The 22,155-nt window shown below is 41.0% G+C and overlaps 1 protein-coding gene across 2 annotated transcripts; it reads left to right on the forward strand.

Moving 5' to 3' along the window:
* The first annotated feature begins 5,487 nt into the window (after positions 1-5,487).
* Positions 5,488-21,796, forward strand: APMAP (adipocyte plasma membrane associated protein). Of its 2 annotated transcripts, XM_034763938.1 has the most exons (9): positions 5,488-5,635; positions 6,595-6,711; positions 8,278-8,393; positions 10,537-10,629; positions 14,782-14,898; positions 16,585-16,759; positions 17,279-17,413; positions 19,632-19,824; positions 20,821-21,796. In XM_034763938.1, the coding sequence occupies exons 2-9, from the start codon at positions 6,629-6,631 to the stop codon at positions 21,028-21,030; spliced, it is 1,122 nt and encodes a 373-aa protein (XP_034619829.1). In that variant the 5' UTR covers positions 5,488-5,635; positions 6,595-6,628; the 3' UTR covers positions 21,031-21,796. The 2 variants fall into 2 exon arrangements, with proteins under 2 accessions (XP_034619829.1, XP_034619828.1); XM_034763937.1 differs by lacking the exon at positions 5,488-5,635 and having other exon boundaries at positions 6,389-6,711.
* The last annotated feature ends 359 nt before the right edge of the window (positions 21,797-22,155 follow it).

Below are 22,155 nucleotides of genomic sequence, written 5' to 3' on the forward strand. Positions count from 1 at the left end.
GGGGGGGGGGGGGGGGGGGGGGGGGAAGGGAGGAAGAGCTGAGGTGAGGAGGAGGGGAGGGAGGAAGAGCTGACCTTGCTGAGGGCTGGGAGGTCAGTAGGAGGGGGCGCATGGTGGGGAGGGAGGAAGAGCTAAGGTGAGTAGGTGGGGGGAGGGGAAGGAGGAAGAGCTGAGGGGGGGGGAGAGCTGACCTTGCTGAGGGAGGGGGAGGGGGTGAGTGGGGCATAGTTCACTTTTAGTGCACTGAAAAGGGGGGTTGGGGCACACTGTGCGTGGAGTTAGTGACTGGGGGCAGTAGTGGGAGGGAGGAGGTGCTTGGGGTACACTGTGGGGTGCTCGTGCTTGGGTGTCTGGGGTCTTTACATGAAAAGGGATGGCTGGACACTGAAGAGCTCTATCTAGGGGGTACAGGTGGCATTGGCCTGGTGGAGTGTTTCAGATCTCTTGTTTCTTAGGCCTCTCCTGGCACTTCACTCCCCTCATCCCTAGATCCCTTCTGCAGTAAATAATATTTATGCTACAGCTATTTCCCTTTTTGCGACATCTCTTAATGTTGGTGTTTTTCTTGGTCAACATCGCACTTGCTTTAGGTACCAGGGAACATCAGACTTTCACTCTATGTTTGGATTGGATAATCAGAGTCTAAAGGTGGTGGGCTTTTCCCGTATTTTATACATCTAACAGATTTCTCTGGCAGAAGAGGTTTTTAATTGAGCAGTACTATTTTGTGCTTTTGAGACTTTTATGCCAAAACCTATTTTTGAAACAACACAAATACACATTAACCAGGCCAGAGTTACTCATGCATTTCTGTGGGCCAAGTTCTGCTTTTGATTGTACTTGTGTTGTCCTATTGACTGTTTTGAGGTTGCACAGATATATTCAATTCTTTGGTGCTCTGTACTGGATTTCTGTTTTGCAGCAGTGTAAATTTACAGTAATTACTTACGTTTAGGCTATATAATGCAATAGCTTTAAATGTTATTTCAACACAATTAGATTAAAGGATTCCATTTTAAACTACCAGTATCCTCTTTTTTTAATTCAGTAAGCTTCATGTAAATCTGCATAACCATGGAATAAACTGCACATTTCTAATGGTAATAGTTATAATTGATTAATGTGATTGTGGCCGTTTTTACTTTCTACCTTTTTTAATTGTTTTTTGTTTTGGTTTTGGCAGTTGGTGATTTGCACAGCCTTGGATTATATTTGTTTTCTGTTTCTTTTCATCCTGACGTCTAGCAAATTATTTTTCCTTTTTCCTTTGTCATTCAGGTTCATCAGAAGGAAGTAGTTGCCACGGGTGGCTTTGTTTGTGTATTGCCCAATAGTATACCTGGCCGCCATGCTTCTCTATTTAGGAGCTCTGATCCTTCAGCCTGAGGGTATACACCTCTAAGGTACATGTGGCACATCTTCTGTCAGGTTCAGCAAGCTTTGCTGCCTCAACACTTCCTGGCCGAAGAGGATGTGGCTGCAAGGACTGGTTGTTTAACCAGTTTTTCCAGGTATCCGGAGGTGCCAGCCAGGCTCAGTTACTTTGACAACTTCTTTTTCCTGCCTTGATATGTCCTGCACTAGTCCAGTGGCTGGGACCACTTGTTGCACCAATCTCCCTCCTCCTGTCTTGACACTGTTCTGAAATGGAAGAAATATTAGGGATGGTTGCTTTGGTAACCTGTCTTGATACTTCCTGCACCAAGATAATGAGCCAGCTTCAGCATCCCCCTCTTCCTGGCTTGGTACAAAGGAGCCATCTGCCAGGGCTCTCCGTCCTTATTTTAAAATAAAATTTACTGTTTTCAGTAATGTGATAGGATACACTTATGGAGAGCTCTTGAGCGCAAGTGATCTTAATATAAAGAAAAACAGACACACTGATTTTTTTTCAACCAACAATGTGTAACAAAAAAGCAACAGTAGAGAGTTGCATGTATTTTTTTTTCCAACATCTGAGTTGTAGATCTAGCTTGACTAGTCTGGGATGTTTGTGGATATGTACTCTGCCCACCAATTACAAAAGGGGTGTGTTTTGTATTTTGCTTTTATCTTAGATGGCAAGTATAAATTAGCTCACCTCCCAAAACAAGTAGTTTTTTTTTTAAATTAGTAGACAACTAAGAGTTTTGTTGGAAAAAGGAGTGAAGCTGCACTGCCTTTAGCAAAATCATTTCCAGTCCCATTCAGCACCTATCCGGCTAGGCAGTATTGGAGGTTAGGACACAGCAGAACCTTGCACCCATCAGATTCTGTCTGAACTTTTTTCCCTGCGTCTAGAAGTATCTCTCTGCCTCTTCAGTCAGAAAGAGGGGCCATTACTGTGCTGCTTGCTGGAGACCTTATCTGTCCTTTAGGATTCTAGAGCTGGATTCCAGATATGTTGGCTTCTTGAGGTCTAATCTTATCTAAGGATTCACATCTTGCTTATCAAAACTAGTAAATTTTAACTCCAGTGATTCACCTTATTGCCCACTGTTTGGAATATAGGAAGTTGTCTGTATTCTGTCTTTTTATATATATTTTTTGAAAAGGGATTTTTAGCGGCGCCCTGGCAGCTCGAGGAACCAAAAAAACCTGCACAGGGCCAGTAGCTTGCTGGCTTGGAATGTGAAGTTTCAAGTCCTTTTTGCACCCTTTCTTTGTCTTTTGTCCATTGTTTAGTTGGGGTCAGAAATGTAACCTTTACCCTGGAAAGCAAGATTTAACTGACGTTTAAGCAGGCTTCAGCAGCTGAGTTTCAGATTTCTCTCTGATGCTCACTTTTTTTTAAGTAGTTTTCAGCTGTTATAAAGAGGTTTTGGTTGAAGCTCTTGGCTCAGAGTAATTTCTGACAGTTCTGAAGATATTGAGCCTTTATCTTTTGAGACGCAGTAGATAAGAGATGTGAAACGTGGTTAACTGATGTATAGAGATGTAGAGTTAAGAGGCCAACTTCAATCAGGACCCCTGTCTCCCTCTTATTCTCTGCTCCCACCTTTCAATTCCGAGGCTGCTGGTGTTGGAGCTTCTGAGGTGCAAGTTCTAAACATGGTGATTGTTACAGGGCAAGCAGATGCTTGACTTGGAGGAGATGAAGGAATTGGTTTAAGGCAGCTCCCAGAATGGCTCAGTTTAGGTGGTGTTGTTTGGGTATGGAGCTTGCAGCTGTAGTGCAGCTGAGGAAGATGGAGGAGCTGGTATGGGGAATGCCATTGTAACTCCCTGAGTTACCCAGAAGTATGAGGGGCTTGGTGCAGGTAGGTGCACAGGAGGGGGGGAGCGGAGCAATTGTTACCAATAACACATAGCTTCAGATGAATGGTTTTAAAATGCAGAAGATAACTGGCAGGAGGAGGACACCCATAGGGTGGTCCTCTTGGAAAGCATCTGAACTGTGGAAGAGCACTAGATAGCTCAGTGGTTTGAGCATTGGCCTGCTAAACCCAGGGTTGTGAGTTCAATCATTGAGTGGGCCATTTAGGGATCTGGGGCAAAAATCTGTCTGGGGATTGGCCCTGCTTTGTCCAGGGGGTTGGACTAGATGACCTCCTGAGGTCCCTTCCAAACCTGATATTCTATGATTCTGTGATTAACAACCAAAGCAGTGATAATAGCACATTTGGCCTGATCTCTGTCTGCTGCCTTGGGGCAGCCTTGTGCCAAGTATCATGGACTCAGTCTGGCTCAGCGCTACCACAAGTAGTCTGCTGGCTACAGCTCAGTATGTGCAACACCACCTGGAAAGGCCTGCTATGTGCTGTGCCCATTCTGAATGAGCAGCTACCAGGCAGCGCCTGCCTAGAGTGGCCAGGCTCAACACAACAATAGATCCTGTCAGTTGCAGTCAGAACTGGGTTGCCAACAGTCATGCCTCTGCAAAAGGAATATGACCAGCTGCCTGCTCAAATTTGTGAATGCTTACACACAAATAGGAACAAATCCAGTTCTACTTAGATTTTTCACATAGGGAACAGCACTAATAATCCCAAAGACTACCTGGTGTCAGCACCTTGTGTACGTGCTAACTGCCTAGTGGTGACAGTGATATTTGTACACAGGGCGGCGACACACATTTCTCCCCTATTTGGATGATTGGCTGATCAAGGACAATACCTTGGAAAGGTTCCAAGGATTAATGCATGCCATCGCAAGGTACTATTGCTGTTGGTTTAATTGATACTGCAAGGAGATCGGGTATATGCCAATGGATATTTTAGAGAGCAGCTGAAAGTCTCAGTGGCCGCCTTTCCAATTCAAACCATAAATGCTCCAAAAATCCTTGCATTTCTCTTCTCTGGAAGCTCAGTCTGTGTCTTTGGGCTTGTTACAGTCAAAAACAAGGAATGCAAGAACCATTCCCGAAAGATGACCCTGTTTGCATCGAGGAAGGTTGTGCCTGGTGTGCCTCCACAGAAAAGCAGTATATATTTTCCTCCCTAGCTGGGCCATGTAAATGTGTAAAATCTAATCCATTTCAGGATTTGAGGGACCTGTCAGGGTCATTGTACTCAGTCTTGAATTTTCTCGGTTGACACTTGGGGATAATTCTTGGCTTTTACACCTTTGAACTCCAAGGAAGAGTTCTGGCCAACTTCAGAGAGCAACAGAGTGTCACGATCATGATCTTTTTCAAGAGTGAGGAACACGGTTCTCATGGTAAATATGGAGAACACAGGCTACTATCCGCAGATGGGCTGCCTTACTATATCTACCGGAAGTCTGTTGTACTCCCAGGGTGAAATTCTGCAACCAGGTTTGGGAAGGTACTATATCTGTATTGTTTTCCGAGTGGCATGATCAGCTTGCTGTTCACACATTCTCAGTTTTAGACTTGTTACTTTAGAGTTCAGTGTCTTGTTTCATGTTTTGATGGATATTGTGTCCTGCATGGGTGAATTGAAGGTAGGGTGACCAGATGTCCCGATTTTATAGGGACAGTACCGATATTTGGGGCTTTTTCCTATATAGGCTTCTATTACCCCCCACCCGCTGTCCTGATTTTTCACACTTGCTATCTGGTCACCCTAATTGAAGGGTTTATTCGTAGTCACCCTTGTGACGCTCAGTACCTTGGGGGAACACACTACACCCTCATGTTCATCTTTATAAAATGATTGTGTGGTATCCAGTGCAAAGTTTGTCATGTTGGGTGTCTTCAGAAGGCTCATGATGCACTGAGCATGGTTGTTATAGTGATGTTATAGTAATTGTTACAATAATGTTATAGGTTATAATTTCATGTATGTAGTTATGAGGCTGTAAACTTATCCTCCTGGTTTAAAATAAGCCCAGGCAAAAACTCTCCAAGAGCAAAGAGGTAGTTCACACCTCATCAGGGCAGATATGGGACAAGCCAAGCCCAGCCCAGCCTCACAGGAACAAAAGACACTGGCCTAGGCATCAACAAAAGAATCTGTTAGACTCTCAAGTGAGTCACCCACCTTCCTTTGGTCAGTTTGGAACTGCAATGAGGTAATGCTCACCTGACTCTGAAAGGGGAGGGGGGTCAAAGCCAACAGGGAAGAAAGGACATGATAAAAGCGAGAGACGTTTTCCATGCTCTCTCCCACCTACATCTACAGACACCACACCAAGCGACTGAAGTGCTGATCTAGGGGGAGAGCCTGGCTGAAGAGCAACCAGCCAGTCTGTGGTGAGAAGCATCTAAGTTTGTAAGGGCAATGAAAGTGTTAAGATCAGCTTAGAATGCGTTTTGCTTTTATTTCATATGAACAAATTTGACTCGTTATGCTTTGACTTATCACTTAAAATCGATCTTTCATAGTTAATAAATCTGTTTGTTTATTCTACCTGAAGTAGTGCGTTTGGTTTGAAGTATGTCAGAGGCTTCCCTGGGGAATAACAAGCCTGGTGCATATCAATTTCTTTGTTAAATTGACGAAATGGTATAAACTTGCAGTGTTCAGCAGGCATAACTGGCCACTGCAAGATGGAAGTTCCTAGGGTTGTGTCTGGGACTGGAGATACTGGCTAGTGTCATTCGGTTGCAAGTAGCTAGGAGCAGCTTACATGCCAGAGGCTGTGCATGAACAGCCCCGGAGTGGGGGTTCTCACAGCAGGGTAAGGCTGGGTCCCAGAGTCAAAGATTGGAGTGACCTAGCAGATCACCTGTCCAGATAACACCAGAGGGGAACACCACACCCCTATGTTATGAGTTTAAAGATAAGTCTCCTTAAATTAAGGAAGTGTTTCTTTAAAGTACTTCAATATCTCTTTTGTTCCAGTTACTTGAGGTAACTTATTCTTGGCAGCAATATTAGTTACTGGAATGGGAGTTTCCAGACTGGATTCAAAGTTAATTTAGAAGGTAGATGATAGTCTATCCATATGTATTTCTAATGCATGGATTACTCTAGTTATGATACATTGTATACATATAATACTGTAGTCAAACAGATGACAGACCTGATTTTATGCTAACTACATGATTTAGCAGGGGGTTGAGCATGAAGAGAAGTGTATGTATGTAGTGGGGGTGAAAGCAGAAAGAAGTGGACTTTTCAAAAACAAAATTTTGTAATGAGAATTCTTAAAATCTTAAAGTTGTGTTTATGCTCTAATTCTAACTTGTTTGTTTTTGTGTGGTGGCAGTACTTACAGCAGCAAGGTGTTCCGTGTGACCTTCATGATTTTGGCTGTCTCTCTAATTATTCCCTTGCTTGGAGCAATAGTTTTCCTGGAATGTCCAATAGACCCTCAACCTCTGAGGTGAGCTGTGTTTTGTTTTAACTGAATTTTATTGCAAGGTAACTTTTTTTAATGCTGATTTTATGTTGGTGGATAAAATTTAGTCAATTTCTATGAAGTTACTGAGGGCTAATTTACACTTCAAAATTAGGTAGACTAAATTTAGGTCGACCTACAGCCACCATAGTAATTCAATCAGCTCTTGGTGTCTGCACTATCCTCCTTCTGTCGGTGGTGTGTCCCCTCACCGGGAGCGCTTGCACCAACTGAAGTGGGGGTACCGACAGCCACGCGGGGCTCACAGCTGCAGCCGTTCTCCCCTCACCCCGTGCCTGAAGGTGACAGCCGGGGGTGGGACTCAATTTCATGGCGTTTTTATATATTTTGTTTAATATCAAGCAGTAGTGTGCAGAAGCAGGGTTGGGGGTCCCATTGTTGTAAGCACTATATAAATACATACAAAGGCCACAGTCTGTGTCCCAAAGTGCTACAATCCAAGGCTGTAATCCAGCAGTTGGATCTGCTGCAGGGAACCCTTATGCCTGCATGGAGTTTTACTGAAGTCAGTGGGGAACCACATTGAACACAGCAGACCCCCCTCCCCCCCCCAATGGATCAGATAGCAATATTCTTAGGCTCATATTCTGCAAACTTGTTTACTAGATTTTTAAAAAAACACCCTCAAAGCCAAACTAAGTACCACTGCTCTGCTAATGCTGTACTTACATGAATCTAGGTTATTTTAACAGAAATTGGAATTCTCTACCTTCCCAGTTGCTACTAGTCACATCAGTCAGGCTTCTAGGCTCCAATGCTTCAAAGCTTATTCATGTAAGTAAATGTAACCTACTGGTCAGTGTGTGTTACTTGGCCCCCTCTGTTCCCAATCTACAGAGGCTGAGGGTCTGTTATGGTCCCAGGCAGAAAGCATAGCTCTTTAGCTCAGAGACTTTTAGCTGTGGAGATCCTGGTTAAGACCCTGGTGTTGGCCAAGATTGCGGCCGTTACATAACTACGCATGTACGTTCAGTGGGGAGACTACTCACATGTGTAAATAAGCACAGAATCAGGGTTGAAGTGAGGTGTTTGTCACAATTATTAAGGCTCTTTCAGGCGTATAGAATATAATTCTCTAGGATGAATTCTCTCCTACTGGCATCAAACCTACTGTCAGATCTGTGTGGGCTCAAGCATCCATCTGCATGGATCCAGTTGAAGGTTTGGGGCCATAATAACTGGGACAGTAGTTTATCAACTAGCTAAGTAGCAACATTGAATTGAATTTTATTTCAGCTATTTAAGACTGCTGAACCACATCTTTGAAACTGACTTGTATTTAAATGAACATCGAGACGCTAGTGTTGTAAAACTCTTATTTCCTAAGACTTGATGCAGGCTAGAGCTGATCTATTGCATCAGAGGAGTCTGTTGATGTCCAGGAAAATGAAATATACTGTTTCAAAAACAGCTGTCATGTTTGCAGTCTAGTTGGCAACCTGGAAAAATTGCTCAACTTTTAGCTCAAGAGCATTTGACTTTGTACCTATTCTGTGATAAAATCATGAGACCTGCATTTTGATTTTACAGCTTCAAAGAACCTCCCCTCCTGACCGGTGTGTTAGAGCCAAATATTAAGTTGCGACAAGCAGAGAGGATATTTGAAAACCAACTTATTGGACCCGAATCCATTGCCAATATTGGTGGTAAGCACTGGAAAACTGTAGGGATTCAGGGTGGCTTTTTCACTATTGCTTCTTTGCTAAGAGTTTGATTTAGCCACATATCTCTTGGATACCAAATTGTGCAGGCTTCCACGTGTCTGCAATTTAACATTGTTTTGGGTCAGCAACCACCAACTCAGAGCTACATATCTCCATGTAGCCTCTTTCCCAGGAGTAAGTCATTTAGGTCTCACAAGAAATCCATACCCTTCTGGAACATGGCCTTTAATGACATCAAGGTCCTAACTGTAGAAACTATTGTTCTGATATTCACTTGTAGTAATTTTTTAACTAGGTCTCAGTGGTTATAGAGCCTTTTTAAATATCCACCCGTATGATTATGTAATTGAGTTTCTCAGAGTATTAAGCTTTATTTAAATAAGATAAAACATACTGTCAATAAATTGTATTTAATGGTAAATCAGATGCCTAAACATTGAATTTTATTATTGCTGTATACAACCGTTGGAGGTGCTTTTAAATAAATTTGTCCCATTACATAGAAAGCCCCTAATAGCTCCACAGTGTCTCCTACTGAGCAGCTTCTTATCAGAAGGGCCAGACTCAAGTGGAGTTGGAGGCACTGTGCCCATTTCTTAGGAAAGTACCTTTGTGACAGGTGGATTTTTGCAGTGTGCCCTGAAAGTGGTGAGATTCAGGCCTAGCCATAGAATCAGATCTTTGTGCGTTTCAATGCTAACGGTAAACAAAGAGCTGGAGCTGCAGTTTTCTATCCAAGACAGTCTCTCTGCAGTTTCATTTAAAGGCAGGAATTGATTAGTAACAGTATGTTTAGCTCAGTTCTTGCTGCCATGTTTCCTGGTTAACTAGAAAGATATATTAAAGCCCTAGTTATCCTTAACCTTATCAGGAAAGTGCCCAGTAAATCGTTACCAAAGTCCTAGAAATACCTATCTCATAGAACTGGAAGGGACCCTGAAAGGTCATGGAGTCCAGCCCCCTGCCTTCACTAGCAGGACCAAGTAGTGATTTTGCCCCAGATCCCTAAGTGGCCCCCTCAAGGATTGAACTCACAACCCTGGGTTTAGCAGGCCAATGCTCAAACCATTGAGCTATCCCTCCCCAGTCCTTCATTCTCTAATTTCTGCTACTACTGCCTGTCTCCACAAATGTGTGTTGAAGTGTTTAGTCAAAGTATGGATGCTGTCTGCTGCTTCTCAATTAGTTAGTCTTTCAGATTCTATTCTTTAGGTGGTGGTTGCAGGAAGATTACTGGATTTCAGATGGCTGAAACCTCTTGACCTGGCTGGAAGTTTAGAACTTTTCTAGGAAATAGAAGCTGTTCCTTCCTTGAAGATCAAAATAGTTTTTCCTCTTACAGTTTTGGAGTAAATCATTACACTTTCAAGCACCTAAACTGGAGGTTTAAAAGCCCAAACAGTTTAGCAATTCTTCTAACCCACCATCTATGTACTTCTTAAGAACGATGGCAAAGTTCAGAGAGGGGCTTGAGCTCATGGCGTATTAAGAACTAATTTGTCCCATTGCTGTCTTTTGACTTGGCATCAAAATGTTGACTTGGCAACATTTTTGGTTTTGGATGACTTAGTGCTGGATTCATCCCTTGAACTGAAGTAATCTTTTCACAGATCAGGTACAGCCTAAGCAGTATCAGTATAATAAACATCCCTGCTTGAGTGCTTCAGACCTGAAGGAACCATTTCTAGCATGAGAGGATAATTCAGTTGGTGGCTTCCCTGTTGAAACTAGTAACAAGGGTGACTTATATGGTGGTGTCTGATTCTTTTTTTGGTGATGTGGAAATCTGCTCACTGAGATGAGGCCACAGAACCATCACTAATGTCCATGGTCAGATTCAAACCAGCGAACTGGTCTGAGACTCAACTCCTCCTTGTTATCTGAATGAATCCAACTTAGCTAGTTGAATGATTGAATTGCCTGGACACTCTCTCCACTCACTTCAGTTGAAGTACAAGAATAAATAGGAAAGAATTTATCTTTAACTAAATGTGTTCGAAGTGCATTAGTTTTGTGCAGGAGGAATGTGGGCTCAATGCTGACATTTGTGCTACATCTTTATAAAAAGATTTGGTATATTATGGCAGTTTTGTAGCCAAGCTAATCATACTATTTGTTTATGCAGATGTGCTGTTTACTGGTACAGCTGATGGAAAGATTCTAAAAATTGAAGATGGGGAAATAAAAACGTTAGCCAGACTTGGCCATGGTCCATGCAGTAAGTAAATAATGATTCCTGACCATTACACACTTTTATCATTCAGTTGAAAATCCATGGGATAATTTTGTAATGATTAATAAGTTAGCATTCAATCTTACTCTCTCTTGCAGGTGCACATCTTCACATATTTCACCGCATAGTGCACGTGTGCAGTAGCTGGATTTTAGACGACAGTAACATGTCCATGCTTAGTTGACATGTATGCTCAATATTTTCTTGATTTCATAGGCTACGTTGTACCTATGCAAACCTGATGATTTCTCATTGAATGTCATGTACCCCAACATGTTAAACTAACGTTCATGAGAATATTAACAATATGTACATGACAATATGCCTCTCTCATGATCTTTCACAAAGTTAGTGGAAGCTGTATATATTTATAACCTTTGTTAGTGAGGCCTCTTCAGTTCAAAAGCCTAACTAGGTTTCTAGATCTGAAAATCTTGGTTAACATCCCTTGCACCTGTCGATACTTGTTTACAACAGTAATGCAGCTGCAGCATAGTGTAAGCATTAGTATAGTATTGCTGTAGCCCGGCATCAATAGTCTATTTCACTTCTGATTTTTGCCGTATAGACATAGCCAGAGAGAGCACAGCTGGCCTAGGCAAGCTTGGGGCTATGCTTTCCTGGTTTCACATGCATTTATGGTTTGGCTGTCAGATTTCATGTCCATGTGTAGCTGCTTGCATAGGTACAGTAAGACTTATTTAAGAGCATTCAAATGCTTCTGTAATACCTGGTGAGAGAGCTTTGACCATGATGACAAATTAGATCTGCCCTTCTTTAATACAAGACAAGATGGCATGTGGCTCTTGAGTAGGGGTGTGGGCTGGGGGAATCCCAGGAGCATGGATTATCCCTTTGTCCTGCTCATCTGCTCAACTTCATGCAGCCTGTATGTAGTGCAGGCAGTACTGCATTCTTTGTGGTTGGGGAAACTGAAGGATTGCACTGTTCCATCTCCCTGGGGTGTATGACAGCAAAAGAGGCAGCGAGGAGGTTGGACCATGCTCTGAAACCCTCTGCCCCATTTGGGAGAGTGGGTTGTGCCCCTTGAAGGTGTAGTAGTGAGCATGCTTACCTGTATACCAGTGATTTTCAGGGGGGAGATGCCTCATTGTGCTCCCTTGGGGCATTGGAGCTCCTCCCCTTACTCTGGGATATACCAAAATGGCACGAGCTAGCTCTCAATCTATAGAAACTTGAGAAGAGAGAAAATATCTTGGAACCATAGGCAAAAGGTTCAGTTCTTCTCTCATTCAAGGCAGAGAAGTGAGAGTTCCATATAGCTTAATCTGCAGCTATTTCAGAAGCTATATGAAAGATGCAGGTCTTGCTTGGCCTTTTTTACCATTAGAGATTATATGTGTTAATTCTTTTATAAAGATTGTGTAAAAACAAATAACAGTTTGCCCTGTGGCTCCCCTGGACAGAGTTTCTTCTCTACTCTGTTATGAAGGCTATGCTTTGCCAGTTATCCACCTGCTTGCTATCATCCTTCCCAAATGTATTTGCATCTCAGTAATGCTGCATGCAGTTTGTGAAGAACTTAGATAGACTTCAGGATTAAAGGAACTTTATACTGTGAATGTTAACTATTTCAGAGTTTTATAGATGTGATTTTTTTGTAATCTCTGAAGAGTTTGAGATTTGGAGACACAAATATTTAGGTGTAGCTAAGATATCTTGTCTCCATCAGTTAAACAAGCTTTCATCTTTTCCCCTTCTTTTGGGTGAATAGGACACATTGTTTGAAGGAGGAATGCGGAAAGAGTTGCATAAATTAGAATTGCTATATATTAAGCAAGATGACGGTGATCAGATTGTAATTACTGTAATTATTTTTTCCTTGTTACCTTTTCCCTGTATTTATTAAAAATCTGATACCCATCATATAAAATAGACCCAGATTAGAGGCATACAATTGCATGTTCAGTAAGGCATACAATTGCACAATTACATGTTGGGTGAGGCATGCATTTGTGAATTTAAAATCCGCCCCCCCCCCTTTTTTTTTTTTTTTTGGTAATTGGGCTAGTTGCATGTTACCTAAATGTACTGTAGTGCCTACTTTAAAGTGCTTAATTTGTAAGCAGGGCTCTGAGAGTCTGAGTTAAACCCCCAATCTTAAGGGAGTTCAGAGTTAGGTTTAAAACAAACTTTATCTCCCAATGCTGTACTTGGGGGTGGGGGCTGGGGACCAGTTTTAGGGCATGTCTACACTGCAGTAAGGAGGTGCAATTGCAGCCTACGTATGTATATTCAAACTAGCTTTGATTGAGCTAGCGTGCTAAAAAAGAGCAGTGGTACAGGCTGGAATCCCAGGGGGATTGTATTTGGGCAGTTAGCCTATTCTGCCGCGGTTAAATTGTTACTTTTAGTGAGCTAGCTCCATCAAAGATGGATTTGATTGATGTGCGCTATCCTGACTGCAGTGTAGACATACCCATACAAAAGACAAGTGGGAATTCTCTGCAATATCTGGGTGCAGTGTGGTGAAGGATGGCATTACAGCCCTTTTGCTGAATACCCTTGCTTTTGTTTGGTTTAGCCTTTCTACATCACTTTATCATGCATCAGGCCAGATCCTCCGCTGGTGTAAATGGCACAGCTCCATTGCCGTCAGTGAAGCTACACCTCTACCCCGATATAACGCTGTCCTCGGGGAGCCAAAAAATCTTACCGTGTTATAGGTGAAACCGCGTTATAGCGAACTTGCTTTGAGCCACCGGAGTGCGCAGCCCCGCCACCCCCTGGAGCACTGGTTTACTGCATTATATCCGAATTTGTGTTATATCATGTCGCGTTATATCGGGGTACAGGTGTATGTCAATATACATCAATAGAGTTGTCAGTTTATACCACATAAGGATCTGGCCCAAAATATAATTTCCTTTCATAGTAAAACTAAGGACTAAAAACACACCCCAAAGAATAATCAGGCAGCTGTTTTCCAGCCTGTGCCAGGATGTTTGGGGGATGTTTCGAAGTGCATTTAAACTCTCCCAAAGCTCAATACCCACTGTTAATCTTAATGGAATCTCTCTGCATAGATCCTTCACTATTACTGTTGTGCTACTATCTAGTTGACATTATCTATGGAGTTTTAGCAAACAAATGTTGTTACTTCTGCGGTAGATGGAGAGATGACTCAAACAGTGATTGAGATATTTCCAGGTATCATTGCTGTTAGAGTAAATAAGTAGAAGAGGTCCCAGGATAAACATTAAACAGCAGCAACCACCTTGTGGACATTTTTGAAAAACAAGTTTAATAAAATAGATAGTGTTACTTGCTTGTAATAGTTTTCCTCCATCTTTTATTAGAAGGGAAACTTGAGGCGTGTGCCAAGTATCCTCTGGCACACTCCTTTTTTGTTGTCCACAACCTTTTCAGTGTTGTTTGAAGGTGACTAAGTAAATACCAGTTATTACTAACACAATACTAGTGCCATGCTTTGTCAGCTAATATAGTAGGTGAGTTAGTAGAATTTATAATGGTAACTGTAATGATTTCAACTGTATATGCATATGAAATCACTATAGTCAATGGCTAAGCCATGTAGATACAGCAAAGGCAGTAGTGCTAAATATCTGGCTTGAAAACACAGCTCTTTACTGCCTGTTCTAAAGGAGGATTTCTGTTAGCTGTCAGAAGTATTGAGGTTAGGGCTGGTTGAGGGAGAGTCTTTTGTTTCTTATTAATTTACAGCAGAAATTTGACTTTTTATCAGAAAACCAGAGTACTTTTGGTTTGGGGTTTTCTGACTAAAAAAAGTCAAACATTTTTGAGAACAGCCACTTTCTGTGTCAATATTTGTTTAATCAAAATTCCAAACTTCTGTCAAAACAAAAAATTCGGAAAATATTCATCACCCCTAACTAGGGTAGGTATGCTTTTTGCTAGGCCAGTCAATAGAGGGCAGGGTTAACGCTAACCTTCGAGCAGCTCTGATTCATTCGTCACTAAAATTCATTTCCCGTTGGAAAAATGAGAGCATGATACATTTATAAGGGTGGGGGTGGTGGTGGGGAGCTGGCAATATAGTCTTGTTATATTTGAGCTTTCTTTTCTGGAGTGGCTTCAATACCTTTATATACAAACTGCTCTGCCTATAAAACAGCTGTAAAATTGTCTCAAAAGGAACCAGGGAAGATGAGCCCACCTGCGGGAGACCCCTTGGCATCAGAGTTGGGCCAAATAATACCCTGTTTGTGGCAGATGCATATTGCGGACTATATGAAATTGATCCTGTCACAGGTATGGTTCCCCCTGCGCCGCCGCCCTCCCCAGCCCCTTCCCCCCCTCCCCCCAGCTTTGGGCACTGAGTTGTGAGTTAGGCAGCTTGGATTCTGTACCTGGCCCTACTTGACTTTTGTGGCTTTGTCCCAGTCACTTTGCCATTGCCTGCCTCTGTGTTTCTGTCTCCATAAAGAGGGCTACCAATGCTTAACTTTTGGAAAGCACTTAACTTCTATCCAGTGCTTTTTATCCATAGAGCTAAGTGCTTTATTTATCCAAACAAAAGCATATTTAGCTGAAGTACTTCTATACCCCCCTATTACCATAGTATCTGAGCATTTCACAATCCTTAATGTATTTATCCTTGCATCCCCCTTGCCCCCAACATGAGAGAGGGAAGTGCTATTATTCACATTTTACAGATGGGGACCTGAGGCAGAGAGGCTAAGTAACTTGCCCAAGGTCACACTGGGAGTCTGGCAGAACAGGGTCTTGAACCTAGGTCTTCCAAGTTCCAGGCTAGTGCTCTAAGTATTACAGTTCTTCTCCCCTATAGAGCCAACTGCAGGATGGTGCAGTGGTCTACTTGCATGGATCCAATTGCAGGATCAGGGCCTGAGTTTATACTTTAAATGAAAATACATTTTAAAAGCTTTTACAGTGTATGGCTCTGTACAATATGAAGCTTCTTCTGTGTAAAGGTTTTGTAGTGATACTAGTTTTACCCAGTATTTCAGTCACTATCCCCCCTGCCCCTCCCCACCAAAAAACAACCCTCCTCCTACCCCTGGGGATACAAAACTGTTACTAAGTTTTTGTTCTGTGTTGACATTCTGCACAGGGTGCCTCAGCCTAAGTACAGTTATTCCACTCTGAATAAATTGTCCCGACTCTAAAAAGCACAAGTACTAAAATAAACTCCCTTATGTATCATATCCAAAACCTGAAACCTTTTTTAAAGTAAGAGCTGTGAAAGTTATACGGGAAAAGCTTCCAAAACCCAACACGTGATCTACAGTAACACATCTCTACGTTTTTAGTGGAGAGGGGGGAGGGAATTTCTGGAAAGAAACAGATTTCAATCTTCCGTCAGTTGGGACTTTTTGAAATTTGATTTACATATATGAAATATATAGCTCTCTTGCAAAATAAGAGCATATTTTAGGTATGTCAGCAGTGACTTCAAAGTTAAGGTTGTGTTTTTGGCTTTTTAGTCAAGGTAAGATTTATATTCCCTTTGTTACACTCCACCAGAAATGTTGATCACAGCCAAATTTATCCTATTCATTTTGGAAATTTACAAGTAAATATATTGAGTAGATTTGGGGTTCCGGGGATTTGAAAACCTACTCCTATGTGAAACTTGGTTAGTGGTATCTGATCCCTTTAACGTAAAAATGGCTTTGTTTTAAGTACATTTAGAGCTAAACAAAATCTCATGCATAAGCTAATTTTTAAAAAGGCAAACACAATCATTAACACTTTTCATCATTACCATTTCTATGCATGCCATGGATGTGGATTGATACCTTAAAATTTTACACATACAAAATGGTGTATAACATTGACAGCTGCTCTTCTGAGGATAGAAAAGATACTGGGCCAATTTAACACCTCCCTGACTATGTTAAGATTCAGATTATTGGAACGGCAGGATAAAAGATGAGCAGATTTATTTATTTATTTATTTATTTTTGTAATCAGGTGACGTGAAAATGCTATTATCAACCAGTGAACCAATTGAGGGTCACAAAATGTCCTTTGTGAATGACCTCACATTGACTCGGGATGGGAGGAAAATCTTCTTCACAGACTCCAGCAGTAAATGGCAAAGAAGGGATTATTCATTCTTGGTTATGGAAGGCACAGATGATGGACGGCAAGTATCTACGTACAGCAATCCATCTACCCTAAGGCAGATCAAACCAATAGGAATAGTCAGGATAACTTAGTGTTTAAAACTAAATCTTTGAGTCTTTATTGACCATGCAAATAATGCTACTCTGAAAAGGGCAAGGGGAGAATGTGTGGAAGAAGCTGGCATGTGCAGAAATGAAACAGATGTAAGAGATTTCCGTCTCTTTCAAAAAGCCTATTTGTGTAAATCTTCTCTAGTTGAATGTGCTTTTTAAAATTAAAGGAATTAACGTTTTTTACCCAAATTCTGTCATGGACAATTGTCTAGCAACCTTAAAAAGCTGGTGTCTTTCTGCCCCACTCTCCAGGTCATAAATAAATAAACTTAAATGTGCCCTGAGTGCTCCGCTTTTTCTCATATTCTTTGCGTATAAAACCTGGAGGAATAAGAGGAAGGGAAATGCCTGGCAAAGCAAAATGCAATTGAGCAAACTGTCTTATCGCACTTCACTTAAGTACACCTGTAATGTTCTGTCTTTAGCCTGCTTGAATATGACACTGTGACAAAAGAAGTGAAAGTCTTAATGGTAGGACTGAGGTTTCCCAATGGAGTCCAGCTCTCTCCTGCTGAAGATTTTGTGTTGGTAGCAGAAACAACCTTAGCTAGAATAAGGAGGTGAGTGTGACACTTGGGGATACATTACTTTATCAAATGACTTTAAATTGATTTCTCTTCTCTTCTATATAGGTTTTTATACCAGCCTCATCACTATCTGAGCCCTTTCCAGTAGAGCATTAAGCAATGTGACTACACAGCATAAAATAAAATCTTGGGCCAAATACTTCCCTGACTTACAACTCATGCAACCATATTGATTTCAAGTAGGGGTCCAGAGGGTGTAATCAAGACAGATTTTAGTCTTGTGCATGGACCTACCTAGGTATTTGATTCCCATCACTGTGGCATAGGGGTGCCTCTCAGTCATTAAGGGAATAGGCCGAATCCCTACCCTGACCACAAAGTGCACAAACACTGCATTAGTATCCAAAGTCACCCCAGTTTAGCTGTGTTGGTAACTCAAAGCATAATAACCCAACACAAACCTTAGCCGTAACCCTTCTCCCTGTGTCTGGCTGTCGTTAGGGTTTCCATCCGGAGCCCCTTCTGTTCTTGGTCCTTGCTTCTCTTTAGGCAGCCGCCCCCACTTAGCTTTTAATCCAGCTGGAGTTAACACGCTCCGTGTCGTGCAATGGCCCTGCCATTAAACCCTGGAATAAATTGCCTAGGGAGATTCCACAATCTCCATCTCTGGAAATATTTAAAAGTAGGTTAGATAATTGTCTATCAGGGATGGTCTCGATGACCTCTCGAGGTCCCTTCCAGTCCTAGAATCTATGAATCTATGCCTAAATTAGAGACATTTTTGAAAAAATTTCCTGCAGTTGTTAACCCTGGTGCAGCTTTCTCTGGTCCAGGTCCGCTGAGGTTCTGGAGGGAAGTCAGTGGAAATGGGTCAACAGCTGCTGACACTGTTCTATGCACCATATCAATTAATTTGGCCTGCTCAGATCAAAGCTAATCAATTTGGTGTTTAAAACAGTGCCTGCAGCTGGTGGTCCATCTCCATTAAGGGGATCCCGCTGTCAACACTGGTGGGATAAACAGTAAGGGTGGGGAACTTTAAAAGCTCCCTAGTGTGAACAGGGTAGGAACTGGTAGGATTTCAGTAGCTCTCTGCAGAGTCTGAATACCTGTTAACAGTGCGATTCAGCAGAACATCCCTGCAGCTCTCCAAAATGGACACACAACAATATCATTGTCTGTCTGCCCTCCTGTCAGCAGGGACTGGTCTCTGTTTTGTGTGTTGTTGTTGTTTTTTAAGCATTAAGAAGAAAAGATTAATATTCTTGCCAATAAAGTGTGAGCTAAACTCAAAACTATTGTGACACTGGTGGAAAAAGGGAATGCAGGGTTCAAAAAGTGTACTTGGTAGAGGTTTCAGAGGTTTTTCAGGCTTCAGACTATTTAACGTGACTTCCAGTTAGCCACAGAGCATCTCTGCTTTACTTACACAAGCAGCCGAAATTCAAATTTATTTCTTTTGAAATTAAAACTTAGTTAACCCCAGTTGGGAGGAAAGGCTCATACAAGTTAAGGGGGACTGTAAAACTTGAGTCAATTAATTCTTCACTCTACTTGGTGCTCTCACCACATATTTTCCTCTAGCATAGTTCATAGGGTAGATGTGACAGACTGTAGCACCATATCTTTATCTTGTTTTTTATAGGTAAACTGAGTTGAATTGCTCAATCCCACAATTTATATAAATGATGTGGGGCAAATTCTGCTGCTATACCAGAGATCAGCAATAATTCCATAGAAGGCAATCGAGTTACTCTGGTTTTATATTAGCCATCAGAATATGTCCCACTAACTCTTACAATGTCAGTGATATTGCAGCTGTGTTACACTGACAATTGAAATCTTGGTATTTCAGCCAAATCATTGCATATTTGGCTTCCCAAACCAGACTCATAATCCACTTATGGCTTTACTTTGATCTCTGTCTACACCATAAAGGTTAGCTAATATCTTTGAGAGATTAAATCTTCCTCTCTGAGGTTTTCAGCAGCAAGGCGAAAAACTCCTATTCTACCCAGTTTTTTCCTTCACTGGAGACATCTGGTTTACAGTCTCTTCCTTTCATCAGCTGGATCCTTGTACATGGTGGCACAAGCTGTAGTCATTGCTAGGCGCATATCAGACAGAAGAATGTGGTCATATTGTACTTCACTCTGCTAGCAGTAAGGAAAGCTGTTTTTAGTAGAAAATGCATTGAATTTGTTTATTGTATGAACTTTGTTTAGGTTAAGAGGATGTTGTGATTTTACAGATACTATGTCTCTGGATTAATGAAAGGTGGAGCAGATATGTTTGTAGAAAATATGCCCGGCTTTCCAGATAATATCCGGTTAAGCAGCGCTGGAGGATACTGGGTAGCCATGTCAGCTGTTCGACCCAATCCTGGATTTTCTATGGTGGATTTTATATCTGAAAAACCATGGATTAAAAGAATAATATTTAAGGTAAATGTATTTAAGATAAAGGGAAAAACAGTTTACTACTTTCTTTAAGATAAAGAAAATACTTTGTTTTCGCTCTTTTTCACTGGAAGATATCATGGTGCTCTGATTAAAGCTACAGGTAAGCCACATGATGCTAGTTGGAGGCATCATCCACATTTTTTATAGTTAGCAAAACTAAGGCTTGCTCTTACTAATAGTAAGTACACAATTTTCAAATGAAAAGTCAGTCTTTCAAATCCACTGTCTCTTTTAACTGCACATATATTTTCTTTGGTATTATCAAACTCTCAGCCTCACTGGTGCATCAGCATAAGGTGTTGGCATTTGATTGCCTTTTATTAAAATCAAATTAAGAGAAAGTACAAAATATTTTGTCAACATGACTTTAAGGATTCTTGATCCTCAGACGTTTTAACAGATTTGTTTAAAAAAAAAATTTTTTTTTTAGCTCCAAGTTTATCTCTCAGAAAAACATCAATCTTGACTAACAATAGGCATTTAAGATAGAAATGCCAGCTCAGTTAAACTCCCTGTTGCCATGATGTGTTACCTTTTTTTTTTTTTTTTTTTTTTTAATTTCTGGGTGTGGTAAAAGAATATCAACAGAGGAAGTCATGCTTGGGGACCACAAATAAGCAGTACTGTTGAGCGCTATACAAAATCTGTTTGATTTTTTGGTCACTGACAACCAGATCATGAAACTGTGTGAGAACACTAGTGCCTTGTGCATCAGTGTCATGCTGAGTAAATCCCAGAGCTCCACATTGGAGTGAATTTTCTATCAAACATGCTTTTAAAGTTGACTTTTCAGTGTTCTTAAGATGTTAAATCTATGCAGTTAACTTTCACCTGAAATCTGAAGATTTATTTTGTTCACTGATTACTGCCAAGGATTGGCGTGATCCTTGATTGCTTTGAAATATACGATCAGTTTATGTAATTCATGGTTAAATAACTGTATACGACAACTTACCCTTGCTGTTTTTCTTTCTTTAGTTGCTAAGTCAAGAAACTGTGATGAAGTTTGTACCCAAGTATAGCCTTGTTGTAGAACTTAGCGAAACTGGATCTTACAAAAGAAGCCTTCATGATCCCAATGGAATGGTGGTAACTTATGTTAGTGAGGCACATGAACACAATGGATATCTTTACCTGGGCTCCTTCCGGTCTCCGTTTATTTGCAGACTTAACCTTGAGCATGTTTAACTGTCCATACAAAATGAAATGCCATTGTTATCCTGAAAGATTCTAGAATTGTTAAAAGGACACTTGCGGCAATGTTTGACCAAGGAAGAGAGATGGAAATGCATCCATTATGTGCAGCAGGGAAATCCTATGCTACTGTGTTGCTATAGGAAAATGTGTATGGTTTGCTGTATTTGTCCTCTTTCTTGGTTTAACTACTTCATGTGTTTAAAATGGCTTGCATAAAATTAATGTCTGTAGGGAGTACAGAGACAAGTAAATACAACCAAACGCTTTTGTTAAACAAAACCTATTGCACTCATTACAATCACAGAGCTGCTTCTCTTAATTTTGAGTTGTCTTAAAGGATCTGTCAACTTTAATAGGTGTTGAGTTCAAAATATTACACTGGAAATAGGTAAATGGTTTTAGTGAAATAATAACCATATTGAAGAGAGGATGTCTTGCATGTGTTTACGTCCAATTTAGATCCTACTCTGTAGGCATGGTTTAAAAAAATTATGCACGTTCACCTGTCATACCATACTTCAGTGGTAGATGCAGTAACCACCAGAACATGCCTAGAAATCTAGTCACATCAGTTAGATTTCTTCAATTCAATCTATATAATGAGAATATGAAACTATACTTGACTGTTAAGTGACATAAAATATTTTACCTGTGATATTTTGTCCATGAATGCTCTTTCTTATAGTATTGTAGTTACTTGACAATGACTGGTAGTTACATTTTATACACTATTAAACAGAAGATTGGTTCAACTAGGTTTTAAATAGTGTATTTAAATTACTGTTCATTACTTATAGGGAGGTAGTGCCTTTTATGTGCTCTGCTGCACTTCCCAAACAAAGGATGAAATAATGTATTTACTTGATTGTTCTACTGAGAGGTACAATATCACAGGCATATACTGCAAATTATTTAATTGTGCTTGCCTTTCACTCTGGTTTGATAGGGCTGAGTTAACAAAAACTAAGTATCTTTTAGCTCACGCCAATAGTATTCACATGTGGCGGTTAGAGTGCAACATTTCAGTGTGCTTTGGAATTTACACCACGTGGTCCGCATGATGGAACAGTGTAGGCAAGCCCAGAGTTTCTGTTTAAAGTCAAATTTTCAGTCCAT

This window comes from Trachemys scripta, chromosome 3 (genome assembly GCF_013100865.1).
Source record: "Trachemys scripta elegans isolate TJP31775 chromosome 3, CAS_Tse_1.0, whole genome shotgun sequence".
NCBI classification, from domain to species: Eukaryota; Metazoa; Chordata; order Testudines; family Emydidae; genus Trachemys; species Trachemys scripta.